Raw genomic sequence first — 26,128 nt, 5'->3', positions numbered from 1 at the left:
ATCCGGGTAACTGGGGGGCTATGAGACCCGCCTCTTAACATCCGGGTAACTGAGGGTCTGTGTTGTCAGTCGATGGGACCCGCCTCTAAACATCCGGGTAATTGGGGGGCTGTCTTGTAAGTCTATGGGACCCGGATCTCAATATCCGGGTAGCTGGGCTCTCTGTCAGTTTATGGGATCCGGATCTCATTGCCGAGTGCGCAGGAACCGGTTCCGCGATGGCCGCCCCCATGGCTCTGGTCGTGTGTGCCCGCTTCGTGTCGCCGCGTCTCGCGTCCCACCGCTTCGCGTCCCCCCGCTTCGTGTCCCAGCTTCTTCTCGCCGCGGGCCGCCCCGGCGCGACACCACGTGCGTGTCACAGTGTGTGCACAGTGCGTGTGCACACACATGCACAGTCCGTGCGTGCACGTGTTTGTACAGTGCGCGTCAGAGTGTGGAGCTTCGCTACAAACCCGGCGACCCGAGTTCAGTGCCGATTATATGAACCTGTACTGGGGCTCCCCTTGGTCGACTCGGCCTCAAATACGTACCTAGTGCCATGTTTAAACATCACCCCCGTTCCGGCCTTGATAGGTGCTCGCTAACAGCACTAGTGCCAACAGTCCATACAATCTTTAGCTGTTGTGTGTGTGTTTGTGCCTTCAGGGTGTGCTTGCTATGCTGTGCGGGCCGGAGCCAGCCGGGATGAGGAGGACAAGGTGAAGCTCTCTGTACTCGGCAGCGCCTTCCACGGGCCAGCACAGGGCAGCAGCCCTCTGGCAAATTCGCTGAGCGTCAGCGCTTTACCAGGTCCACACATACACATTGTACACTGTATATACAGAATACACAACACACCCACAGTGGACATATAGCACACATAAAGTATATCCTGAGCAAACATGCAGTTTACACATACAGCACATTGTAGTTACTGTACGTAGAGTATATATATACTCAGCATACTGTGTATACTGGGACAGGACGTAATTTGAAGCATGATTCGGCAGCCTTGCCGCCATTCCTCCGTGAATGTCAATTTTTGGTGGGGGTGTAAGCCACCAACACCATTCCTCAACTGTTGACGGGAAGCCTAGCCCACAATAGCCTGGGATTCGAGGCTTTCTACACCTCATCACTATGCTCCCACACCCCCCTCAATTTTTTAATTCAGAAGAGTCACTCTTAGTTATTGCCATTTTTCTGCCCCGTGTAGTTTAATGTCAAGTTCAGGTTCATTTTTGTTAACCTGGTGACTTCTCAAGAGATTAGGATCAACTCATTTGCAAGTGACCTGGGTCTCCAAAACGACAAAAGTAAAAGAAGGTACAGCAATAAAGTCAATAGAAATCAGAGTAGAAATTACGTCCAATGAGAAATGTAAAATATTGCACTAACATATATGAATGTTATATCATGAATTCCTTGTATGGCAAGTCAGCGCGGGCAGATTATTCTTTGACTCGTCATAGTACAATTGCAATTCAGAGAAAGAAACATTAAAAAGATGTAGGGTGACTTGTACTGTACTACTATCTAAACTTATAGGGATATGTCAAATGCAATTGCAAATTAAGTTATCCTAAAAATCGGCAGCTTAGCATACCCCTCTTTAACAGCAAAAGTGAGATTTCAGTTTGGCCAGACAACGTCAAAAGATCCACGTCCCCACTGCACTTGTGACACATACTTAGATGGATTTCTCGGTTATCCTTTGGTAGTTGACGTTGACGGGATTGCCAGGCCCATCGCACCCGTCTGAGTGCCCTCATTAGTCACTGTCGTGGATGTGAGCGTGCCATGAGGGTAACCAGATGACTAAAGTAATTCTTCCCCCCCCCATGGCATCGCTCACATCCGTCTTCTACCACAAGCAAGTGAGTGTGGTTGATGCACCCAACTTCTTCGGGTCTTCTCGGCCACAGTTTTGCCCTCTCATCTCGACGTTTGCATGAACCCCTTTACACCAGCTCCAGCTTGGAACATTCAGGCTAGCCTGTCAACAATCCATCTTGGTTTTACTTTGCTGGATTGTGTGAATAGCTCACGGATCCTAGATATATCTGGACATGGTCCTATCCGTGAGCTCATCTGGCTGGAGAGGCTCCATTGAGTGGGTTTTGTTGCCCTCAAACCCAGCAACTGCATGCGCAAGCAGTTTCAGTTTGACCAGATAGAGTGGGCTGAATAGGCACAGCACGGACTACAGCAGAGATAGCCTGATGTAGTACAGGAGAATTTGAGCTGATTGTATTTGCCTATGACTGGCACTATCGATGTCAAGATCAGCCTCTGTGGAAGAGGCTCGTGAAATACGCTACTGAGCAGTTGGGAGACAACAACAATGGAGGCTGGAGGAGTAACGTTTATAACAACGATCGGAGTTCCGGGTGTCAAAAACGTAGCAAGTTGGCACAGTGGGAATCACAGCTGGTGCATCTGCCAGCTATCTTTGTCAGGTCCGTTAACCCATGGCACCTGGGTCTGGTCCCATGACCTTTCAGCAAGCCTTGGACACGTCGGTGGCCGAAAGTGCACCTAGCATGGCACAAGCATTGTGTGACATCTTCACTTAGTGACACATCAGCTGTGGTGTGTTAATGTGTCATTTCTATTGTTTGTGTCTAAATTTATGCTGTATGCTGTGTATGCGCATGTGAATGTAGATGCCCACGCAGCTCAGATGGCGCTGACCCCGGATCAGCCAAGCTGCCCTCGTCTTCTCCGCGTCGCCATCATAGGCGCCCCCAATGCTGGCAAATCCACACTCGCCAACCAAATCCTGGGCAGGAAGGTACACACATGTGTGGGTACCTGCTACCTATGTGTGCATGTGTGTATAAGTTTGAGTGAGTGTCTTACGTGTGCGTGCCCGCACACGTGTATGTAAATGTGTGGGGAGCAGTAGTATAGTGGTTAGCTCACAGCGCTACAAACCTGGTGACCCGAGTTTGATTCCCGCTCACGGCCAACACCAGTGACAATTATCTGAACCGGTCCTGGGCCTCTTCCCTTAGGTCGACTCATCCTCAAATTAATTTCTAATGCAGTGTGTAAACACTACTACTGGGAGACAAATCCGGCTGGGCATGGCGCTAGCCACCCACCCACTCTTGTGCCATGACAGCCTTCATAGGTGCTCACTAACAGCACTTGCCCGAAGCGTCTATTAAATATTATATGGGGGATATTTGTCTTGGGGAGTGGTAGTGTAGTGGTGAGCGCACTGCACTGCGAGCCCGGCGACCCAAGTTTAATTCCCGCTCATGACCAATAACAGTGGTGAATGTCACCACTGGGGAGAAGAAGGCGGCTGGGCATGGTGTTGGCCACCCATCCCCTCGTGGGTCATGCCGACCTTCATAAGTGATTGCTAACAACACTTTCCCCAACATCCTGTTAAAGGCAATACAGGGAGGCTTTGTCTTTGGGGAGCATTTATGATGTGGTTCGTGCACTGCGGGTGTAGCCAGGAATAAAATTTTGGTCGCTGGGTTAATTGCGCAGAGCATGAATGACTGCCACTGTTGTATTTTTTGAGTGTGTACGCCTACATATTAATGCGTGTGTATTTGCGCACGTGTGTATTTTGTGTGTGGGCGAATGTGTAGGTGTTTGGTGTGTCCAGAAAAGTTCACACGACTCGCTGTACGTCTGCTGGAGTCCTCACGGAAGATGATGCTCAGATCGTAAGAGCCATTAATTTATACATGCTCATACACTCTGAACACTAATTAATATACACAATCTCACATGCACACACATGCAAATACAAATATCCCCCGTATAGCCTCAATGGACTGTTGGGGCAAGTGCTGTTAGCGAACACCTACGAAGGCCGACACGGTAAATGAGGGGGTGTGGGTGGCCAGCACCATGCCTGGCCGCATTTGTCTCCCGAGTGACAATTTTTACACACCGTACCAGGTACTCATTTGAGGCTGAGTCGACCGAGGGGAGTCCAGGACCGGTTTAGATAATCACCACCGATTTTGGCCGTGAGCGGGATTTGAACTCTGTTGGCCGGGTTCGTAGTGCAGCGTACCTACCGCTACGCTACTGCTACGCTCCCAGTTGGGACATTACCCACGTACACACACTCATCGTGCAAGCAGACACGTATAAACAGACTCGTGCATTTATACTCATAAACACACACTCTCACATGACCTCTCATTCGTGCACACACTGGTATAAACACGAGTATCAATTGTCACGATCACTCACCTGGCATTGCTTGGAACAGATTAAGATTACTCGCAGAATGGTGAGACTTGGAACTGCGGATTGTCCAGTATTTTTTTGGGAGAATTGTCAAAGCGTGCAGTCGAGTGGAGATACCTTAAATTACCACTAGACTCCCATTCATACCATTGAATACTGGAATCTCCATTTACATTTATGGGATTCTTCTGACAGCTTAGGAATTGGCCATATTAATACGGTACTTATGTTTGCACACATCGTCAATACACACGTACTGAAACATATGCATGTGCGGTCTATAAACCCTTTCACCCGTGTTCGATTCCCGCTCACGATCAATAACAGAGGCTAATATTTGAAATGGTCCTGGGCCTCTCCTAGGTCGACGCAGCCTTACATTAGAACCTGAGTTTTTGGGTAATGTATGATTTAATTTATAGAAAAAACTAGGTTGTAAAATGCAATATTACCTTATCAGAATATTTATCTTGGATAAATCCGATGAGCTGTGAAGCTCTTTATTCACAGATGTAAAGTGGAGGTGGGTCAGAAAGCTAAAAGCACAAATGCTAACTCAGAGGCTTTACATTGACGAGAGCCTTACAGTTTACCAGCAATTTTACCTTGGACTACTGTAGAAATATTTGATAAAATTGTATGAAATCGTACAAAAGATTATTATTTTTTCATAAACATATTAACCATAGTTCAGCAGTTACACGTTACCAAAGGGCCCGCTCAACGGGCCCCAACGGTCACATGACCACTCCTTCATCCGCACACGCTTGAGTTTATATTTATAATACAAAGTTTAATATTTTTAAATTTCCTTTATTCACTTTCCCAATCCAACAGTAAACATACTGTCAGGTGATGCAGGTTGTGCCCAGTCCTTATTAACGGAGCTCATTGTTGGGATGCTCCAGGGATGGCTGAACATTTATTAAAATAAATACGTGAGGGGTGCGGGTAAAATGAGGGGGGGGACGTGGAGTGGTTAACATGTTGGGGGGGGGGGGTAGGACCTACGCATGGTGGCTGGTGGGGGGGGTTACTATGTGTGCGTCCTTTTGACACTGGCCCCCAAGGGTCTTAAGACGTACATTTACGTCGTCGGTTTTTCTCCCGATTCTGTTCAATAATACATGGCATGAATGTACGTTATCAGAACAAAAACGAAAATAAAATACATTTACATTGGTATGTCTTCATGTCGGAAAATGTACTCGGGTTCCCGCTTGCGTGTTCTGAGATTCAACGGGGGACCTACCCTGCAACTTTTGCAGACTTCTTGGAGCGGGAAAGGGTTAAGCCGTGCAGCAAACTGATCTGAACACGTCATTACACTTTGTTTAAATATCTTACGTAATGCATCTATTTTAATGCAATAAACGCCCAGTACGCTGCTTATTTGGGGTTCTGCGTACGGACATGTACTCCACTATTCACGAAGGCCGTATATCTCAATGTTTTGCCGTCTTGTGTTCTATGCATTAAGGTGCTATTGGACACGCCTGGTCTGACAAGTCCCTCTCGTTCCAAACGGTAACGCACAGTGCACAACACGCGCACACAATGTATGACAGCGCGTGCAATACTGTGCGTCCATCACACATCGCAAAGCGCAGTGCGTGTGTGGAGCGTTGACACTGGTCAGTGGACTGCGCTACGAACCCAGCAACCTTTGTTTGATTCCTGCTTACGGCCAACGCCAGTGAATTTATCTGAACCGGTCTTGGGCCTCCCCGAGGTCGACTCATTTGAAGCTCTGGTGTGGTGTGTGAACATCGCCACTGGGGAGACAAAGGCAGTCAGGCGTGGTGCTGGCCACCCACGCCCTCGTGTGCCGTGCCGGCCTTCATAGGTGCTTGCTAACAGCACTTGCCTCAGCAATCTGGTAAAGGCTACACGGAGGGTCATTTATCATGAAAAGTATCAATGGATCTTTCTTTTCATGAATGTGTTTGGCCATTTTGTACATTGATGTTTTGTATGCATACAAAACATCAATGCATAAGTGTTTGTGTATGTGGGGAGCAGTGGAGCAGTGGTGCTACAAACATTAGTTCGAATCTCGGCTATCGCTAACATTTGCAACAAGTGACATCATCGAAACGGCTATGCTTTCTCGGCCTTAAATGAGCAAGTAGCTGGCGTAGCATTTAAACATCGTCCCTGGGAAAACGAAGGCAACCAAGCGTGCCCTGGGCCCCACCACCCCGTCATGTGCCATAGAGGGCCATGCTGTGTGCTCACTCACAACACTTGTCCCAACAGCAGAGGTCGCAAACGGGTTTTGATTCCTTACCCGTACCCGGCCGCACCAGGGTCGCAAACGGGTACCCGTACCCGGCCGGGTATAGGGTACGGGTATCTGTACCCGATACCCGGCCGGGTATCGGGTACGGGTACCCGTTTGCGTCCTCTGGGATGAAGCCATATTGCAGGCGCGGGTGGGTTGATTCTAGTAACTCGAATTGTGAGAAGAGACAAGACGTTGGGAAATGAGTGACACACGGTTACTCACCAGTGACTCACGGCCTACCCATACCCGGCCGCACCAGGGTCGCAAACGGGTACCCGTACCCGGCCGGGTATGGGTAGCCGGGTATCGGGCAGGGTACGGGTATCGGGTACCCGATTGCGACCTCTGCCCAACAGTCTATTAAAGGCTACGCTGAGAATCCTTATCGTTTTGTCCTTGTCTTTTCGCAGACATGGCCTGGCTCCATCTTTCACCAAGGATCCTCAAGCATCTCTTGAGCAAGCGGATGTGGGTACGGACCAATGTGTACGCGCCACCGTGCAATCGCGGTGTCTGCGTGCGAGCGCTAGGTTATGAAGGGCTCTTCATTGGATAAAATTAACCTGCTACAAATTTAATGAGGGGTTCGGTATCAGATGAGACGAATCTTCTTGAATGAAAGATGACATCACCGTGCTGTTCTATTAACGACCGGGAGCAAGTGGAGGGCCCTCACCATTCTTGCCAAAATGCCCGATGATGCTGGATGTAATTACCAGCGAAACGTCGTACTCGAAATTTTAAATGATGGTGATTCACTCTTCAACACACCGGTGGGCTAAAGTAGTGAACTATTTGTCCTTTGTTAACGTGACACATTATTTACTGTTTGGCCGTGTCGGGCGGTGGAGGGTTACGACACATTTATAAATAACGGCGATCGAACCCAAAAACCTTTATTATGAATAATATTGGTCGCGAAAGCCTACGTGTTAAAATGAATGGGACAATCGCTCAGTTTCATATGGTTACTACTGTGGCTGTGAGTTGGCCACATTGTGAAAACGAAGAAGTCTCGATGGCTGGCCTTGGTGCTCACTAACAGCATTTGCCTCTGCAGTCTGTATGGCCATACAGGGGCTATACAGGGGGTGTTTGACTTTGTGTATGGGGGGATGGGAAGGGAGATTGACATAGTGGTTCGTGGACTATATCGTACCCACAGAGCTGAGTTTTATTCCTGGCCGAGCACAACAAAAGTGGTCGTCAATTATATCTCAACTTATATTTGGCTTCTGCTACTTAGACTCAGTTTAACACACAGGCTTTCCGCAAGCAATATAATGTAGGTTTATGAGTTAGATCGCTGTAAGTATAAATGTGTCGTAACCCTCTACCACCAGACACAACCGGTAAGGTTTGTCACGTGAACAGAACATGTCAATTAGTAACGACTTCAGCGCGCCGGTGTGTTGGAGAGTATATCCACAACATTTGTTAACACACACATTTTTGGTTACGACACGCATTTCTATACTTACGCGATCTAACGCAAAAAACCTTTATTATGAATACTTAGACTCGGCCTGAAATTAGCAGCGAGGACACCGTGGTGTGTGTAAACATCAGCACTGTGGAGATAAAGGCAGCCAGGTGTGGTTATTGGACCATGCCACTTGTTCCAACAGTCTTAAGGCTACACGGGGGGGGGGGGGACACGTGTTTGTGTTCTCTTAGTGTTGGTGTGCGTGGACGTGTCGGACCCATGGTTGAAAACGCGATGTCAGCTCGACGCCCAGACCCTAAACTGCCTCCGCAAAAACCCAGAGCTTCCCAGCCTCCTGGTGCTGAACAAGGTGAGTGTCTGCAAGAAAACGGAGAAACGGCACTCGTTTGTGACGAGGCCACACGTAGCTTTGAATACGCCACGCCACGTCACGCGATTATACCACCAACACGCTGCACGCGTACGTTAACCCTTTCCCATTCCGAGACATCTGCAATTCGCAGGGTGGGGGTCCCGTTCACCGCTGAATCTCGGAACGCGCGAGCGGTTCGGCATTGATTTTATTTAGAGAGGCCTAGTGCGACTCTTTTTTAAAGACATTGTACTCACCGCGGAGAACTGTAGCGACACGTCCGCACTCTATGATAGCTTGCGCCAAACTGCCACACGCCCTTCTGCATGGCCTCGGAAGAAAAACTGATCAGGACGTACACGTACGTCATTGGAACCGTAAAATGTTAATATCGTCATTCTACAGTTAGTCCTCATTACTGGGCTAATTCCAGGTTGGGATGTCCCAGTTACAATACATCCCCATTTTAATGTGTTGGCGTTCACACTCCGCGTTTTTTACTTTTTTGGAATGTGTTTCGCTTAACGCACGCCGCGCCCGAGATAACGCGAGTCTAGCCTGCGCATGGCAGGCGACTTTTCTGAGTGGCGTGGGTGTTGGCGGCGTCGTTCAGTGATGCCTGGGAGCTGGAAATGTAGCTCTGATGTGCTCTGCGATAGGAGGCGTGCCTTCCTCTAGCTCAGTCTTTGTTCCAGTGTCTTTGTGTGTGTGATTGTAGCGTCATCTCGGCAATTGTGAACTTTATCTCGTGAAATATTCTTTTCAATCCTTTAACAATGAGTGGGTGTTGTGTCTATAGAAGTACTATATAAAAACAACACATTTAAAAAAAAACATGTAAAACTGTGTACTGTCTAACAAAAACAATGCAATTATGGACTAGAACGGCATCCCCACCTTTGCCATTATTCCTTATGGGAAAATGACTCCTACTTGAATGCAAATTTGCTTTACGCTGCAATTTTCAGGAATTCAAACCCCGTGTTAAGCGGAGACTTAAGGGTTTTTACAAAACCCCATATGTAGCTTATACATAAATGTCAATGTAAAAATACCAACACGGAAACCCCCGGCAACCACACTCCATTCCTGGAACGCACAATACATTGGCACAGTAGTCACTGTACAGTAAGATGCAAAACTAGGACTGCCTGGCACGTGGCATACCTGAGCAGTGTGGTGACACAGCTGATAACCAGCCAGCATGCTGTTTAATTTAAAAGCTTTGGGAAATGCGGTTTCCAAATTGTTTACATTTTTTTACTTTTAGAGGTTGCCTAAAAACCGCTCATTCAATATTTATACTGGTAGGAACCGTCAGGTTAGACCAGCCCACAGGGGATTATTGTGTCCGTCGTGCATCCAAAAATGGGAGGGGTGGGGCTGGGTGGAGATTGGAGGGTGGGGAGGGGCTGGGTGGGGAGGGAGGGAGGGGCTGGGTGGGGAGGGGAGGGGCTGGGTGGGGAGGGGATCGGCTGGGTGGGGAGGGTGGAGCTGGGTGGGGAGGGGAGGGGTTGGGTGGGGAGGGTGGGGAGGGGCTGGGTGGGGAGGTGGTGGGTGGGAGGGGTGGGGCTGGGTGGGGAGCGGCTGGTCACCCCGTGGTGCCCTTATAAAACTCAACGTTTAACCTACTCACGCCGGCTTGTGCCCACCCTCACAGTCGGCTATATTTGCGGAATACACCACGCCGCCATTGACCCTGGCCATTGACCGAGCAACCCAACGTTCCTACCAGCTCCCTCCACAGGAATGTGTTAAAAGGAGTATACCCACTACGTGATTTTCAGGACCACTCACTATAATGGATACCGTGAATTGTCCATAATGCTTTTAGTGATTGCATTACAAACCGTACTCAACAGCGCTGCGTATTTGTCTGTATGTAGTATTAACGTTTGTGTATAAGTGTGCATTCGTGTCGTGTAGTGGTCGGCGCACTGTATTTACATATTTGTCAATCCGAGATAAAATCCCGCTCACGACCTTAAAGAGGGGTGAACTGGTTCTGGGCCTCACCTAGGTCCGGTTAGCTTTAATCAAGTACCTGGTGCGGTGTGTTAACATCAGCGTTGGGGACACAAAGGCGCGCGGTGTTGGCCACCCACCCACCTCGTGTGCCGTGCCTGGCTTGAAAGGTGCTCGCAAACAGCACTTTGCCCCAGTAGTCTGTTAATAGCTATACGGGCAGCTCTTTCTACCACCAACAAACCGAACCACTGTTGATGGCATAGTAGTTGACACGCTGCTGGCGTCATCCAAGTTACCTGGGTTTGATACCTGGCCAAGGAACATATCGCTGGCAAGTAGTGATATCACCTGGATTGGCTCAGCCAATCAGTGTGAGTGAATTACCGGTGCTTGATCGATGAGGTGGCCAGGTGTGATACGGGCAACACCTCCCCTCCTGCACCCTTGCACGCAATGATTCCTTACCATTAAATGAGCGCTTTGCAACGTGTTTCAGAACTTGACAGAAATGGTCGTTACATAACTGTGTGTGTGTTATAAGTCGGCGGTCCCCAACCTTTTTGGCACCAGGGACCGGTTTCGTGGAAGAAAATTTTTTCACGGACCCGGGGGGGGGGGGGGGGGTTCACCATTGGGTCTTTTCCCCCTTTTCAAAGAAGCTCTCCAGCGACATTTGTTTTTTTACTCATTTTGGCTAGGAGTTAGCAGCTTGTGGGCTTAACAAAACTGTGACTGAGGCGAGTGCGCAGTGCGGGAAAGTGGCGCAGACGGAAGTGGTAAATAAAACAATGGGCGGGCCACACACGGGCTCACCGCTCACTTCCTGCTGTGCGACCTGGTTCCTAACAGGCCACGGACCGGTACCGGTCCGCAACCCGGGGGTTGGGGACCGCTGTTATAAGTTACTAGCCGTACTACCCGGCTTCGCCCGGTACTTGGATTCACCACGGCCGGCCGCCTTTGTCTCCCCAGTGGTGATGTTCACACACAACACACCAGTTACTTGTTTTAGGCTGAGTCGACCTAGAAGAGGCCCAGGACCTGTTGAAATAATCGTCACCGGTGGTGGCCGTGAGCGGGAATCGAACTCGGGTCGCCGGGTTCGTAGCGCGGTGTGGCGCTAACCACTACACTACAATGCGTTACGCTAACCACGTGCGCGGGTCACGTGACAGATTTGACGTCACAGCTCACTTGCTGTGCCAAAAATAAATGAATTATTGAGCTCCCCTCCCCCCCCCACAAAAAAGTGTATTTTTTTCTTTTTGCATGATGTACAGTCTGGAAAGTACCCACATGGCAAATTTCCAGTTTGTTGCATGTCGGGAAGTACACTAAACATTTTGAACAGACACACATATTCACAACTTTGCCTTTTATATATATGGAGATATAGATTGTGAAATTGGAATGATTTATGGCTGGCTGAAGTTGAGTGAACTGCAGTAAAAACAATAAATTCAGTTTCAACAGGCAATTTGCCATAAGCGCCTGTTGAATCGCATGATGAAGCTGGTTGTAATCACGAGCGAAACGTCAATCTCAAATTGTAAATGTTGTGGGTTTACTCTCCCAGCATACCAGTCTGCTGAAGTAGTAGACTACTTGGCACTTTTTGTTCACGTGACAAACCTTACTTATTGGCCGTGTCGGGTGGTGGCAAGTTAAGGACATATTTACGCGATCTAACCCAATAAAAAATCCCCCGTATTACGGATAATATTGGTTGCGAAAGGCTACGCGTTAAACTGGAATTCAGTTACAAAGTTATAGAACATATTGCAATAAACATCGTGTCATGAAAATTGCTATTGTGCGATGAACAAAACTTCGTCTCGACAACCCCGTGCGGTGTAGGTGGACATCCTCAAGGGTAAGAGCGACCTGCTGGAGATCACGGAGGCGCTGAGCTACGACGTCACCGCTGCCCTCGCCAGGGATAAACGTGTGGCTGCGGAAGAGGCGGGGTCTGAACCGGATGGGGCGGAGCCTCTGCAGGAAGGGGCGGAGCCTCTGCAGGAAGGGGCGGAGCCTCCCAAGGAAGTGACGAGGCCTCGGCGCCATGGCAAGGCGCCTCGGTCATTCTTCCACGATGTGTTCATGGTGTCGGCGCTCAACGGCGACGAAGTTGAAACACTGAGGGTGAGCACGCATGTGTGTGTGTGAGAACGGGGCTGAATAGGCGCTCGATGTCGCAACGTATTGCTCCATGTGCTTGGACGTGGAGCGAAACATCGGACATCGTGACGAACAACTCGTGGCAAATTGGGAAAACACGTCGGAGAACGTTGGCAAGTATGTGTTATCTGTACCGTTGCTGGGCCTCCCCAAGGTCGACTCGGTGTTAAATGAGTAACTCTGGCCGTAGGCAAACTTTTTAATTCGGAAAATGCTGCCGAGTGCGGTTGCAAGCCTTGAAACCTCGTGCACCTTACCGGCGAAGATTGTGGTGGATCTTCCTTCCCGTTGGCGTTGAGGAGGTGCCATACCTTGGCCCGCCAGGAGAAGGCAGTACAGTACAACCTCTGGTCACGACCCTAATTCGTTCCATAACTTTGGTCGCAACCCGATTTGGTCGTAACTCGAACCTAATTTCCCCATTGGATTGTATGTAAATACGATAAATCCGTTCCAGACTCCTACGAACTGTATGTAAATATTGTTTTTTTAAAGATTTTTAGCACAAAATTAGTTAATTATGCCATAGAATTCACAGTGTAATAGTAAACTAAATGTAAAAACATTGAATAACACTGAGAAAACCTTGAACAACAGAGAAAACTAACATTGCCGCTTCACGGTTTAGAATCGTTCAACAAGATGATTGTTTTGTCTGCTTCATCAGTCGGTCGATTCTGAGAGAGAGAGAGAATATTCATATGAGCAATTCATGTTTCTATTGAAAGTAAGTTAACAGTAATATTTGGGTACAGTATTGTTTTTGGAAGCATTCACCTTACTATCGTATGAACGTTTACTTCACCGCATCATCGTATGAATGATGCGAGAAGAGATTAACGGGTTCTTATGTTAGCGATTTACGTACTCGGCGCTTTCGCTCACAGCGAATGAGCGCACGTCTGACCGAGACCGATTACTAAGCGAGACTGACTGAGCAAGCGGCCACATGTAGGTCGCTGTTGTTTGTAAACAAACGACAGGAAATTTGGCGCTTACCAAAAAAAATGGCGCGGAAGGGGAAATCGGCCGCGGCCGTGTTTGATCGCCACCCGAGTTTGTGTTCGTGACCAGATTCAAAAATCTTGTGAATGTTTTGGTCGGAACCCGATTTGGTCGTGGTCAGAAGCGTTCGTTACCAGAGGTTCTACTGTACAACAAAACGTGGACTCCACCTGTTCCACCCTTACGGGATAGAATGTTTGCCCCCTCGCACACGTGCGGTTTCTCCCGCTGCTCTGGTTTCCTCCCACGTGTAAATGCTCATTAATTGGTCGTGAACATCTTGATATAAAGAGGACCGGAGGCCTTGGGCAATTGTTGACGTCGGCTTGGCGTGCGGCTGCCGCACCGCTTGTCTGTGGTTCCTCGCGCCTCTGAGTCGTTCTCTCTTTGAGAGTGAACGAAGACTGGGCATTAGAAATATAAATCATTATTATGAATAATAATTGCTCGTGGACAACACTTGACCGAGTGACTGTATGTAGAACTAGCTGTTGTTGTTGCACCAATGTGTGTGTTACTGTGTATTTACATTTGTCTGTATGTGTCGAGTCTTCGTGTGTTAGTCTGTGTTGTACGTGCAAGTATATGTGTGTGTGTACGGATAGCTACCATTGTACACCGATGAGGCACTGTTACTGTGTATATGTGTAGGTGTGTGTATATCATGCCAGCCTTCATAGGCGCTCACTGAAAGCACTTGCATCAAAAATATGTTAAGGCTCACGGCCAACACCAGTGATTATTATCTGAACCGGTCTTGGGCCTCCCTTAGGCCGACTCAGCCTCAAATGAGCACCCGGTGCGGTGTGTAAAACTTCGCCATTGGGGAGACAAAGGCGGTCGGGCGTGGTGGCGGCCACTCACCCCCTCGTGTGCCTTGCCGGCCTCCATAGGTGCTCGCTAACAGCACTTGCCCCAACAGTCTGTCACATGCTATACGGGGAACCTTTTTTCTCTGTGTGCGCATGAGTAGGGCTATCTGCTGTCGCGGGCCCGCGCATCGCCGTGGCGGTTCCACAGCTCCGTGCTCACCGATCAGACGCCCATGCAGCTGAGCCTCGATGCCGTGCGAGCGCGGCTGCTCGAGGTGCTCCCACAGGAGGTGCCCTACCTCATCAAGCAGGTGAAATACACACCACACACACACACACACAAAGGTCCCCCCCGCGCATAGCCTCAACAGTAGAGGTCGCAACCGGGTACCCGATACCCGATACCCGGCCGGGTACGGATACGGGTACCCGTTTGCGACCCTGGTGCGGCCAAGTACGGGTAAGGAATCAAAACCCGTTTGCGACCTCTGCTCAACAGACTGTAGGGGAAAGTGCTGAAGGCTGGCACGGCATTCGAGGGGGTGAGTGTGGCCAGCACCACACAATAGCCTTTGTATCTGCAGTGGCGATGTTTTATACACTGCCGCACCAGGTACTCGTGTGTGGCTGAGTCGACCTCGGAAGGCCCAGGACCGGTTGGGATAAAATATCGTCTATGGTGTTGGTGGCCGTGAGCGGGAATCGAAGTCAGATTGTCGGGTTCATAGCACGGCACGCTAATCGCTGCACGACTCTCCACATATACATGATCAGCAATCTTTATTTATGCTGGAGGAATCCGATGAGCTATAAAGCTTTTTTTTTTATAAATGTCAAGTGATGACAGGTCAGAGGGTTACAACAACAAACAATACAAAAACACGATAGGAGTGCAAATGATAGGAAAGGTAAGTACATTACAAAAAACTAAACTTTTTATTTTACCAGGTAAAGCCCACTGAGCTATACTCATTGGTTCTTTCGGTAAAGTCACGTATGTAGAAATAAAATAAAAATAAATCACGACGTTTTTAACGCAACACAAGCGCTCGTCCTCAGATGAAAATGGCGTAAACCACACAGCGAGGGAACACACAGAGGGACATCACACACAGAGCACACGGAGAACGGCAAACTGCACGGAGGCAAAATACAGCAAGAAGATGAGAGACGCGAACTCGGCAAACCTTAGAAACACAACGCGATGCTTCCCAGTCGGCCAACAACACAGTTAGACATTAAACCTGGTTGACCACGCATTTCAAAAGACTGCTAAATCTTGTGTTCATCTTCTGGGCTGAACACACCAATGTAAACGGAGGATAAGGAATCGTGAACAGACACGAGGTACAAGGTAGCAGAGATATATACACAGAGAAGACGCACAGGGAAAGGTGTTTAGGGCAGTACAGAGGGACGCAAGGAGCAACACCACACCAAGAGACATACACACATGGAGAAGCACACACAGCAAGACGCCCGGAGGGATAACGTACAGGGACTTCTATAGGCTGTAGACGTGGGGGAAGGGAAGGGCAACCGTGCATGGACATGCAAATACCAATGCAGGCCAACAAATGGGGGGAAACACATGGGGAAACGAAAGCGGAGACAGCACATGGGAAACAAACGAAAACGGAGACACCAACCACGGTAAACGAAATATCGAAGCAAAATTACAACAAGTCGAGATACATACACAGAGAAGACAACACGGGGAAAAAGATGTTTTGGACAGAATTGTAAGGACAACCTGCCCGTAGAAGTGGATTAATCTAGCATTGAAGCTTTCGTGACTGCAGGAATTACTCCACTCATTGGTTCTTTCGGTAAAGTCGCGTGTGTAGAAATAAAATAAAAATGTAAATAAATCACGACGTTTCGAACGCAACACAAGTACTCGCCCTTATTTTTCAGAAGCAACCTGGCCACATACGATGGCTCAACGAAGTGGATTATCGTATGGAAATTTAAAGCAGCCAAATAAACTAAATAATCTGCAAATATAAATCCACACACAGAGATATACAAATTTAGCATTCTCAGGAAGAACGTAATCAACCAGGTAGGCTGTTGACTGTTATGTTATCCGACTCTGTTGTATTACATTACATTTCTAAGTATACTAGATTTGTGTTTCTATTTCATTTATACCTGATGATGATTGCTTGTGTTGCAATCGAAACGTCGTATGCTATTATTTAATTTATAATTTTCTCTTTATACGTGACTTTACCGAAAGAACCAAAGAGTGGAGTAATTCCTGCAGTCACGAAAGCTCCAAATTAAGTTTATATACACAGCACCTTGGAGTGCTTGGATGCGAGCCCCTGGTTCTGAGTTTCGTCTTGCATAGGTGATTCACGGTGGCCACATGGGGCCACTGAGAAGCTGGCCCCACTAACGCCGTGACGTTTGTCCACACAGAGCGTGTTGCACTGGGAGGAGGGGCCCAGTGGGGAGCTGCATATCATCCAGCAGCTGACCGTCACCAAGAACTCGCACATGGTTGGTACCATCACCGACATTACGGACATGGCCACGTCACCGATATCAACACCATCACCAGCAACACAGACTTCACCAGAAATGACTGGCATCACCGATACCGCCAATATCACTGACATCGCCAGCGTCACTGACATAGCCACCTTCACTGATAATAACACCATCACCAACATCGTCATGAACAGTGCCACCTTCAGCGATGTCACCAGCATCACTGACATCACCAGCGGTAAACATCACCGGCCTCACCGATGGCATCACCACACCATCGCCAGCATTATCCCCACGTCGTCACCGACATGACCCACATTAGTGCACCGTGTGTCGTATGGCGACTGTCATAAGGCGACCATTGTCATCGTTATAGCGAGTTCAATATTGTCGTGCTGGGCCATCGAAATATTTAAATAATGGATCACTTTAGCCATTATCCAGTACAATACACGAACAATCGAATAACACGAGAAAAAAAAGCCTCGCTCACCTATTAGTTCCCACGTATGCCGCTGAACGGGAGGTGATGGGCAGGGCTTCATGACATCATTGGTATCATCATCGTCGTCAGCCAGATCACAGTGCTGGTGGTGTTATTGGTCACCGCTGTTGTGATGGATGGTTCATTGGGTCCTGTCGAGTACGTTGTTTTATAACACTGGTCAACAAAAAAAAAATCTGGCCTGGACTTTTGCAACTTTTTTAGACTAATTTCAGGGTGCTGATTCCAAATCTGATCTCAGATTTGCTCTATCACATCTTATTTTTATGCTATCGGCATACCCCATTTTCATTGATTTTACCCTAAATTAACTCTGTCACTTATGATTGCAAGTTGTTGCGAGTCAGTGACTGCTTTAGTGTTAAAATATGGTGCTGCATTTTTAGGATAGTGTGTTTATAATATCATTTTATGTAGATATCCACATTTATTTAATATTTTTCTTCTGCAGCTTTTATTGAAAATGCAATCTTTGATATCTCAAAAACCTGATGTGATAGACAAAAATTGATGCCAGATTTGGAATCAGCACCCCAAAATTACATTAAAACCGTTGGAATACCTTATGCCGGAAAAAGTGTGTTGACCAGTGTATAATTGTTCTTTGCTGTCGCGAGTGCCTTAATGTGCGACACGTGATTATTGGCCTTGTTGGTGCTGTACAAGATTCTGCATTGTGCGTGCTATATTGTACGACTGCTGTCGCCGTTGCTGCAGCGGATGCTGCTGGGGCGCGGAGGAGAGTGCGTGGCGGCCGTGTCACGCTTGGCTCAGTGGGATCTGAGCTCCCTCTTCATGCGCGACGTGCGGCTCAACCTCTCCGTCAAGCTCATCTCGTGATCGCCTGTGACGACCACCACCACGAGCAGCAGCAGCCTCGTGGCTACTCAAGACCAGAGGTCGCAAACGGGTTTTGATTCCTTACCCGTACCCGGCCGCACCAGGGTCGCAAACGGGTACCCGTACCCGTACCCGGCCGTATCCGTACCCTACCCGTACCTGGCCGGGTATTGGGTAGGGTACGGGTATCGGGTACCCGATTACGACCTCTGGGATGAAGCCATGTTGCAGGCGCGTGTGGGTTGATTCTAGGAACTTGAATTGTGAGAAGAAACAAGACGTTGGGAAATGAGTGACAAACAGTTACTCACCAGTGACTCACGGCCTACCCGTACCCGGCCGCACCAGGGTCGCAAACGGGTACCCGTACACGGCCGGGTACGGGTAGCCTGGTATCGAGTATGGTACGGGTATCGGGTACCCGGTTGCGACCTCTGCTCAAGACTAGTCCTTCACCATCCCCGCGACTGCCAAACAGCTGCATCGTGTGACACGTTGTGACCTCCGGTGACTACCAACGGCAACCTTGGTGGCCGCAGCCCCATGCCTGCGTGACTACCAGCTTCTCGCCTGTGACTCGTCATGCCCGCTTGTCGCTGGTAACGCCGGCAGTGACCACCACCACTGTCGTCACAATGTGCAAGACACTTTTTCATGAGCGGTCCTATATTGGGATGTTTGAGCAATTATATTTGAAGGAACGCTTGACCACTATGGTCATCATCGTCGTCGTCGTTGTCATCGTCGTCATCATCACCGTCACCATCGTCACCATCATCGCTGTGACCACCAACACCGTACACCAGCGGTGGCCAATAACACCAAGCACTACGATCGATTTTGCTGTACTCAACAGGGCTGCGTGATCCACCAGATTACGGACGCAAAGTACTAGTGCCATTTATTGGTAAAAGTTATCCTTTCTTTCAACGTAGAAATTCTTAGGGATTTTGAATGTGATCGGCCATCATGAAATTGTCTTTTGCTTATGTAAGTGTCCGTTCTGATTTGTCCTGAGATCCTCAAATATTTTTTTTGCGATCGCAATTCAGGTATTGGTCACTACTGCTATAGACGTCGTGACATCTTGATTACGCGCCACTGCACATAGTTTAGCTCGGGGATGGATCTATCTTGGGAGGTGAATGGTGGTAACACCTTCGATTAGCACGGTTGGCTACGTACGGTGCGAAATAAGTTGTGCATATGGACATACAAACGCCGAGAAGTGCGAACTGTCGGTAAAAAAAAATGAGCGGTGTAATTCGAACGCAGGGTAGAACACACCACCAGCAGCAGCAGCAGCACGTGTAGGAGACACCACGACACACCATGCAATTCACGTGAGAGGGGAGTTGCAAAGTGAAGCGTGTTGTTGGTGCTGTATAAGATGATGCGGGGCAGCAAGAAGAACCGAAATCCCACTTCACCTCGTCACGCACGTGACCACAGTAAATCGGCCCAGTGACTTGCAGCACCATCCTCGCAGCTACTAACAGCAGCCCCGTTAACATCCCTGACGATGGGGGAAGGTTTCACCCACCCTCTCCCCAGCCAGTCGGTGAATTGTCACAATTCACGCCTGCGATTCAATTGAAGGATCAAATCTTCGTCTCGTTTTTACCATCTCTTGTTTGTATAGTTTCTCACTCGCCATGTTTCTCGTGTAGTTTTGTTTGCTATGAAACCTAAATGTAACGGCACGCAATCCGCATACGTTGTAAATTGTCAGTTCTCTGCACGCGATTCGATGCGTGTGTATTGCGAGTGCAACAATTGACTTTATTTGATCAGTCATCACGTCGTTACGTGGCCAGTGACTGCCCTTGACAGCTGTGATTAGCAATACCAGTCCGTGACTGCCTGTGACAACCAACACCTGGTCCTGTCTGTACCAACTCCGCTATAATTTACTCTGAATACCCGTAACTATCACTGCAGACATGGGTTTGATTATTTTAAGTAATATACAATGTACATTTTTACACCTAAGTAAAATGTTTTTCCAGAGGGGGTGAGAATAGATGATTTATGTTTATCATATGCGAATGATATGCTCCTGTTACATTTAGGTAGTTTCCCTAAATTACTGTGCAATCTATAATGCTAACTTATAAAATGTGCATTAATTTGCCTTATCATTTTAACTGCAATGTTACTCTGAACTACTGTACAAAAACGCGGTCTTTCAATAAAAAAATACATCTAAAAGAACTTAAAAACGAACAACATTCCCACAAACTGCATACCGTAGTTTAAACCGCATACGGTAAGTCATTGCTTAACGTGCGTTCACACAACACGGTATCCACCGTCACGCAGTTCTTCGATCGGGGAAACACTTTTCGCGCAAAGCGGAACGCGCGCTTCATGTTTCTGCGCGGTCACCGACGAACTACTTAGACGTGCGGCTGAGCGTGATGATAAGAGTACACGGAATCATGCAGTAAAGTCACGTAGGTATATCAAATAAAATAAATGACGACGTTTCGGGTGCAACAAGCGTCCGTCATCAGCAGCAGGCCATGCTTTCCCACCTGATGACGGACGCTTGTGTTGTGTTTGGAATGTATTTTTTACCTACGTGACTTTACCGAATGAACCAAAGATTATGGTGTACCCTCAGGTGTTTGTGCCGCTGTCTTACTGCGTGTGCATTGTCCATCGTAAAACTTCATCGTTACATGATGGGGGAAATTGTTTTCGCTTAACGATTTTCTCTCGCGTTAACCGAGGACTTTTGCTGTACTCGGGTTTAGTGGCATACATCATCCTGGTAGGAACCTCCTGGTTACACAAGCCCACAGGGGATTATTGTGTCCGTCCGTCGTGCAGTGAGGGGCTGGGTGGGGAGAGTGGGGCTGGGTGAGGAGGGGCTGGGTGGGGAGGGGAGGGGCTGGGTGGAGAGGGCTGGGTGGGGAGGGTGGGGGGTGGGAGGGGTGGGGCTGGGTGGGGAGGGGCTGGTCACCCCGTGGTGCCCTTGTAAAACTCAACGTTTAACCTACTCACGCCGGCTTGTGCCCGCCCTCACAGTCGGCCATATTTGCGGAATACACCACGCCGCCGTTGACCCTGGCCATTGACCGAGCAACCCAAGGTTCCTACCAGCTCCTTCCACCCCCTCATGGGACCCCTAAGGAGACCCTGCGATCGGTCCCTCGCTGCATACCCGTCTGTTTCCGTTGTGCAAACTCCAAGCCGTGCACACACAAACGTGCTACTGCTCTACACAAATTGGCGACCCAAGTTCAATTCTGTGCCATTGGCGGTGCGTGAGTTTTGAACCGATCCCGAGTAATCCACTTCGCCAACCTCGCACTGACCATTAGGATGAAGTATGCTCAATCAGCGTCCATGCATTACTTGTTAATGGCGTACATAATTAAAATATTTTAGTGTGGAAAACGCCCCGTTTACTCGCCTTATTTAAGAATGCCCGTGGCTACAAGGATTTTTCATTAAATCTATCCGTCAATGTGCACGTGGACAGCTGTTTTGTCGATCGACTGCTGGCTGAAAGGCGCCCCTCCACGCCGTGGGGTCTTATTTAACCAGACTTCGTCGTGCTGGTTGTCCATGAAACAGAATTGCAACAACCAGTACTGCTTTTCCTGTGCTAAGCATGATTGCAGTTCCAAAAGTTTTGAACACAAACATAACCACGAACCGAACATGCTTTTGATGTTCTTGGATGAGGCCATGATCCTGCGCTTCCAACGTCGTCGTGAGATACGAAGAATCGATTCGGACCACTGGGCGGAAATCCACAACCATCTTTGAAAACGAACCCATGGAAGAAGATAAAACACATTCCTGCGGAGGGAGCTGGTAGGAACGTTGGGTTGCTCGGTCAATGGCCAGGGTCAATGGCGGCGTGGTGTATTCCACAAATATGGCCGACTGTGAGGGCAGGCACAAGCCGGCGTGAATAGGTTAAACGTTGAGTTTTATAAGGGCACCACGGGGTGACCAGCCCCTCCCCACCCAGCCCCACCCCTCCCACCACCCACCCAGCCCCACCCTCCCCTCTCACACCTGTATATGTGTATGTATGGTGGACTTCTTTCGCACCGTACGTAGCAAACCGTGCTAATCGGAGGTGCGGGCAAGTTGAGCGAGTGTGGGAGAAATGCCATAGTGTGCTAAATGAATAGATGAGCTTGACGTTAGGTTTGTTTGCCAAGTTGCCCGTGTAAATATAATTTAGATTAATGGTGCAATAGTTGCAAGCTCGAGCAAGACGAGAGAGAGAGAGGTTCCCTCCCATTCCCCACGTTAATTATAATTAATGCAAGAGGCATTAGGTCATGCTTCACAGAGGCGAGACCAGGAGTCGGGTAGAACTGGTCTTGACTGACCCCGAGGCAATTCGTTTTTTGGTGAATGACGAATGTGAAACGTCGTGATTTCATTTAGTTATTTTTCATTTGTATTATTATTTTTCATTTTTTTTTCACCTACGCGAATTTACCGAAAGAACCAAAGAGTATATGGATCCTTGCAGTCACGAAAACTTCAAATCTAGAATGTGAAGTCATTATTGGAACATACACGGCCAAGCAATGCATACACCACGGACAAAATAAACAATTTGGGCCACACCGGTGGGGGAGCTTTAATTGTCCACCTTCAAAATGCAACTCTTTAAATTGTCCTTAAGCTCCTAGTCCTGTATGATACGCATGTACAGTAAAACCTTGGATTGCAATAAACTTGGTCTGCGAGTGTTTTGCAAGACGAGCAATTTTTTTTTAATAAATATGAATTTGATAAACACTTTTTCTGCTGAGCGTCACGTGATCACAACTGACATACAAGTGCTTTGATATACGAGTGCTTTGGATTACAAGCACGTTTCCGGAACGAATTATGCTCGCAATCCAAGGTTTTACTGTATTAGATAATGAAAGCCGGCAAGAAGAACCGAATCCCACTTCACCTCGTCACGCACGTGACCGTCAGTAAATCGACCCAGTGGCTTGCAGCACCATCCTCGCAGCAACCAAAGATGGCCCCGTGACCACTACCACCAGCCCCAATGACATCCATGATTCCGGGGGAATCTTATAAAGCTTCAGCCACCCTTTCCTCTCCGTGGAATCTTCCGCAGAGGGGCCACGAGTCAGTCATTGGTGAAAACACAAAGATCATTAAACTCACCATTGGAACCTCGAAGGAAAGCTGTCTCGGGTGTGGACCAATCAACTTCAAGGACAGTGCATACAGAGTTATGTTTTTTGTTTGCATTATGACTGCAGGTATTGTGGTCTATGCAAACATGACTCCTTGTAAAAAAAAGGTGTCAGTTGTGTTGCCAGATAGAAGGGTAAAAAACCAATTCTAGATTTGAAGCTTTCGTGACTGCAATGATTCATATTCTTAGGTTTTTTCGGTAAAGTCACGTAGGTAAAAACATTAAAAAGTAAAATAAAAATAAAAATCACGACGTTTCGGAGGCAACACAAGCTTCCGTCTTCAGGTGGTACCGTCACAGCCACGACAGCTGTATCAAGTAAATGAGAGATTGCAGGAGCTACCACTCCGTTTATATAATGGTTGGAGAAGGTGGTGGGGCAAGGGCCGCATACTTTTTATTAATATGGTAAGGTGAGGCTTAAGACTAAGAATAGACTGCATGACAAAGGCTGAGCCTTTGTTATGGAGAGGTGCGGTTTGTGACTCAACCTGTAACAGGGAGACCACCACTAAACATGGTAAAACTAATGTTTTTACCTACGTGACTTTACCGAAAAAATCTAAGAATATGGTAAAAAACCAATTCTATTTTTTTACTGGCAAATGCGGTTCCAATGGTGTAAATGCTAACCCCGAGCTCTCATACTCTGATGGTGCATTGTCTTTGAGTTGTAAGCCTTTTGGCGTCATCTGGTCCAACACCATGTGAGACTAGGCTCTTAAGGAAAGCTGTCTCGGGTGTGGACCAATCAACTTCAAGGACAGTGCATACAGAGTTGTGTTTTTTGTTTGCATTATGACTGCAGGTATTGTGGTCTATGCAAACATGACTCCTTGTAAAAAAAACGCCAGTTTTGTTGCCAGATAGAAGGGTAAAAAACCAATTATCATCATTAAACTCGTTACACCCAGAACCCGGTTTAATCGCAGGCGACCTCGTGGATTCTAACCCAGGATCACAGCGGTTGCCAAGCTCGACGGCTGTGGAACTCCCGAGTCACGCAGCCATGGTGACACGTAACAACGACTGCCAATGTTGGCTCCACCTGCACCAATCAAATGTCGTTGTGGCAGATTTCGTGTGTTGATACGGTGCGATCAATCCCGTCGGAACGACGACGGTAATAGTTAAACTTCCGATTTGTGTGGCGAGGACTGCTGTTTCCATAAAATAACAACACACTCTAGATTTGAAGCTTTCGTGACTGCAGGAATCCATACTCTTTAGTTCTTTCGGTAAAGTCACGTAGGTAGAAAATAAAAAACAATAAATCACATTCACTGTGCATCTAAAATCACAGCTGAAGAGAGTTTATTGTCAGTGGAATATTGATTCAAAATAAATGTTTGTGTTAGATGACATGAATTAAGTGTGTGTCGTACACCCTGCTCCACCAGTGGAATATATTTTAGCCTAATTGGAGAGATTTTCAGGACCATACTTTCGGTAAAGTCACGTAGGTATAAAATATAAAATAAATTCAATCACGACTTTTCGGGCGCAACACAAGCGCCCGTCATCAGGTGGGAAAGCATTGCCTGCTGCTGAGGCAGACTGTTTTAAAAAGGTTTGAAATGGGTGTAGCCCAAGGGTCATAAAGAAATGGGCGGGGTTAGTGATGTTAATGTGAGAAATAAGCATGTTACTGTAAGATAGGAGAGCGGCCTCCTCGACGAGGGCATGGAAGTGGCTATGTTAATGTCAGAGATTAGCATGATGTTAATGTGAGGGATTAGCATGATGTTAATGTGAGAAATTAGAGGGCACGGAAGTGGCTATGTTAATGTGAGAGATTAGCATGATCTTATACCTACGTGACTTTACCGAAAGAACCAAAGGGTAACAACACACTGTTTACTTGCCTTCACCAAGCACCGATGTAAATTCCACACTTCTATGGCACTTGATCGCAGAGGCTCTTGGATACCCTGGTATTGAGTTACTCGATAGAAACTTTCACCCTCGATAAACGAGCTCATAAGGAGGGCTGCAAAGGGCTCGAGGAGTGTGTACGGCCGAGGGCACGTCCCATTCTAACATTAAGAAAGGGTGAAACTAATACAATTTGACACATTCTCTGAATTTGCTCGATGGAATGAAAGAATGATTGGAACGAGGCCAAGGGGCAGAAATAAGTACGCTGCCAGGCAACTCGATAAAGGAGCAGAGCCTGGAAGAGCTCACCAATTGCGAAATTTCTCAGCTGGCTTCTGAGACAAACACTCATACAAAGAAGAGTCTTATGGCCGACAATGCTATTTCGTTTTACACTGATGTCAACGTTGCATAGCTACCAAGGAGGACATCTTCTGATGAGGGCCCTTGGAGAAGCTCGCATTCATAGGAGACCACCTTCGCAACATCTCTTCTCGAAGACGGCAGAAACTTCTGCCCAACAAAATGGAGACCGCGCTTCCAAGGAGGGTTTTCCCGAAGAGGGCATGGCGAGGCGATGGCGTCTTGAGCAGCAGCATCAGAGTTTGAACGGAGCCGGCTAAGGGTGCCGTCCATAAATGACGTTACGCGATTTTGGACGATTTTTGACCCCCCCCCCATCGTCACAAAAAGTCAGACCCCCCCCCCCCTCAAATATGACGTCACAAAGCTCTGCCCCCCCCCCCCCAAAAAATGAAACATGCTTCAAATCGCTTTAAACTATTGTCATTGTAGTGCGTATTTAATGTGGCGCTACACTCTGATGTTGTAGGAGAAAACATTTATTTAAAAAGTCTATTTAATTAAGTAGAACGTGTTGTCTATATTTATTTAAAGTTGCGTATATTGATGTGACGTCACATTTCTCAACCCGCCCCCCCCCATCGTCACATGTCTGCC

The 26,128-nt window shown here is 47.9% G+C and overlaps 1 protein-coding gene across 1 annotated transcript; it reads left to right on the top strand.

The window, feature by feature from the left end:
* The first annotated feature begins 200 nt into the window (after positions 1-200).
* On the top strand, positions 201-20,900 carry LOC144952140 (GTPase Era, mitochondrial-like). Its single transcript, XM_078882547.1, has 11 exons — positions 201-348; positions 646-789; positions 2,646-2,773; positions 3,591-3,668; positions 5,684-5,730; positions 6,901-6,962; positions 8,168-8,286; positions 12,115-12,399; positions 14,414-14,563; positions 16,680-16,760; positions 17,974-20,900. The coding sequence occupies exons 1-11, from the start codon at positions 219-221 to the stop codon at positions 18,094-18,096; spliced, it is 1,347 nt and encodes a 448-aa protein (XP_078738673.1). The 5' UTR covers positions 201-218; the 3' UTR covers positions 18,097-20,900.
* The last annotated feature ends 5,228 nt before the right edge of the window (positions 20,901-26,128 follow it).

Source organism: Lampetra fluviatilis, chromosome 3 (assembly GCF_964198595.1).
Source record: "Lampetra fluviatilis chromosome 3, kcLamFluv1.1, whole genome shotgun sequence".
Classification (NCBI taxonomy): Eukaryota; Metazoa; Chordata; class Hyperoartia; order Petromyzontiformes; family Petromyzontidae; genus Lampetra; species Lampetra fluviatilis.
Note: the sequence above shows the minus strand (reverse complement) of the source record. Positions and strands in the feature narration are given on the sequence as shown.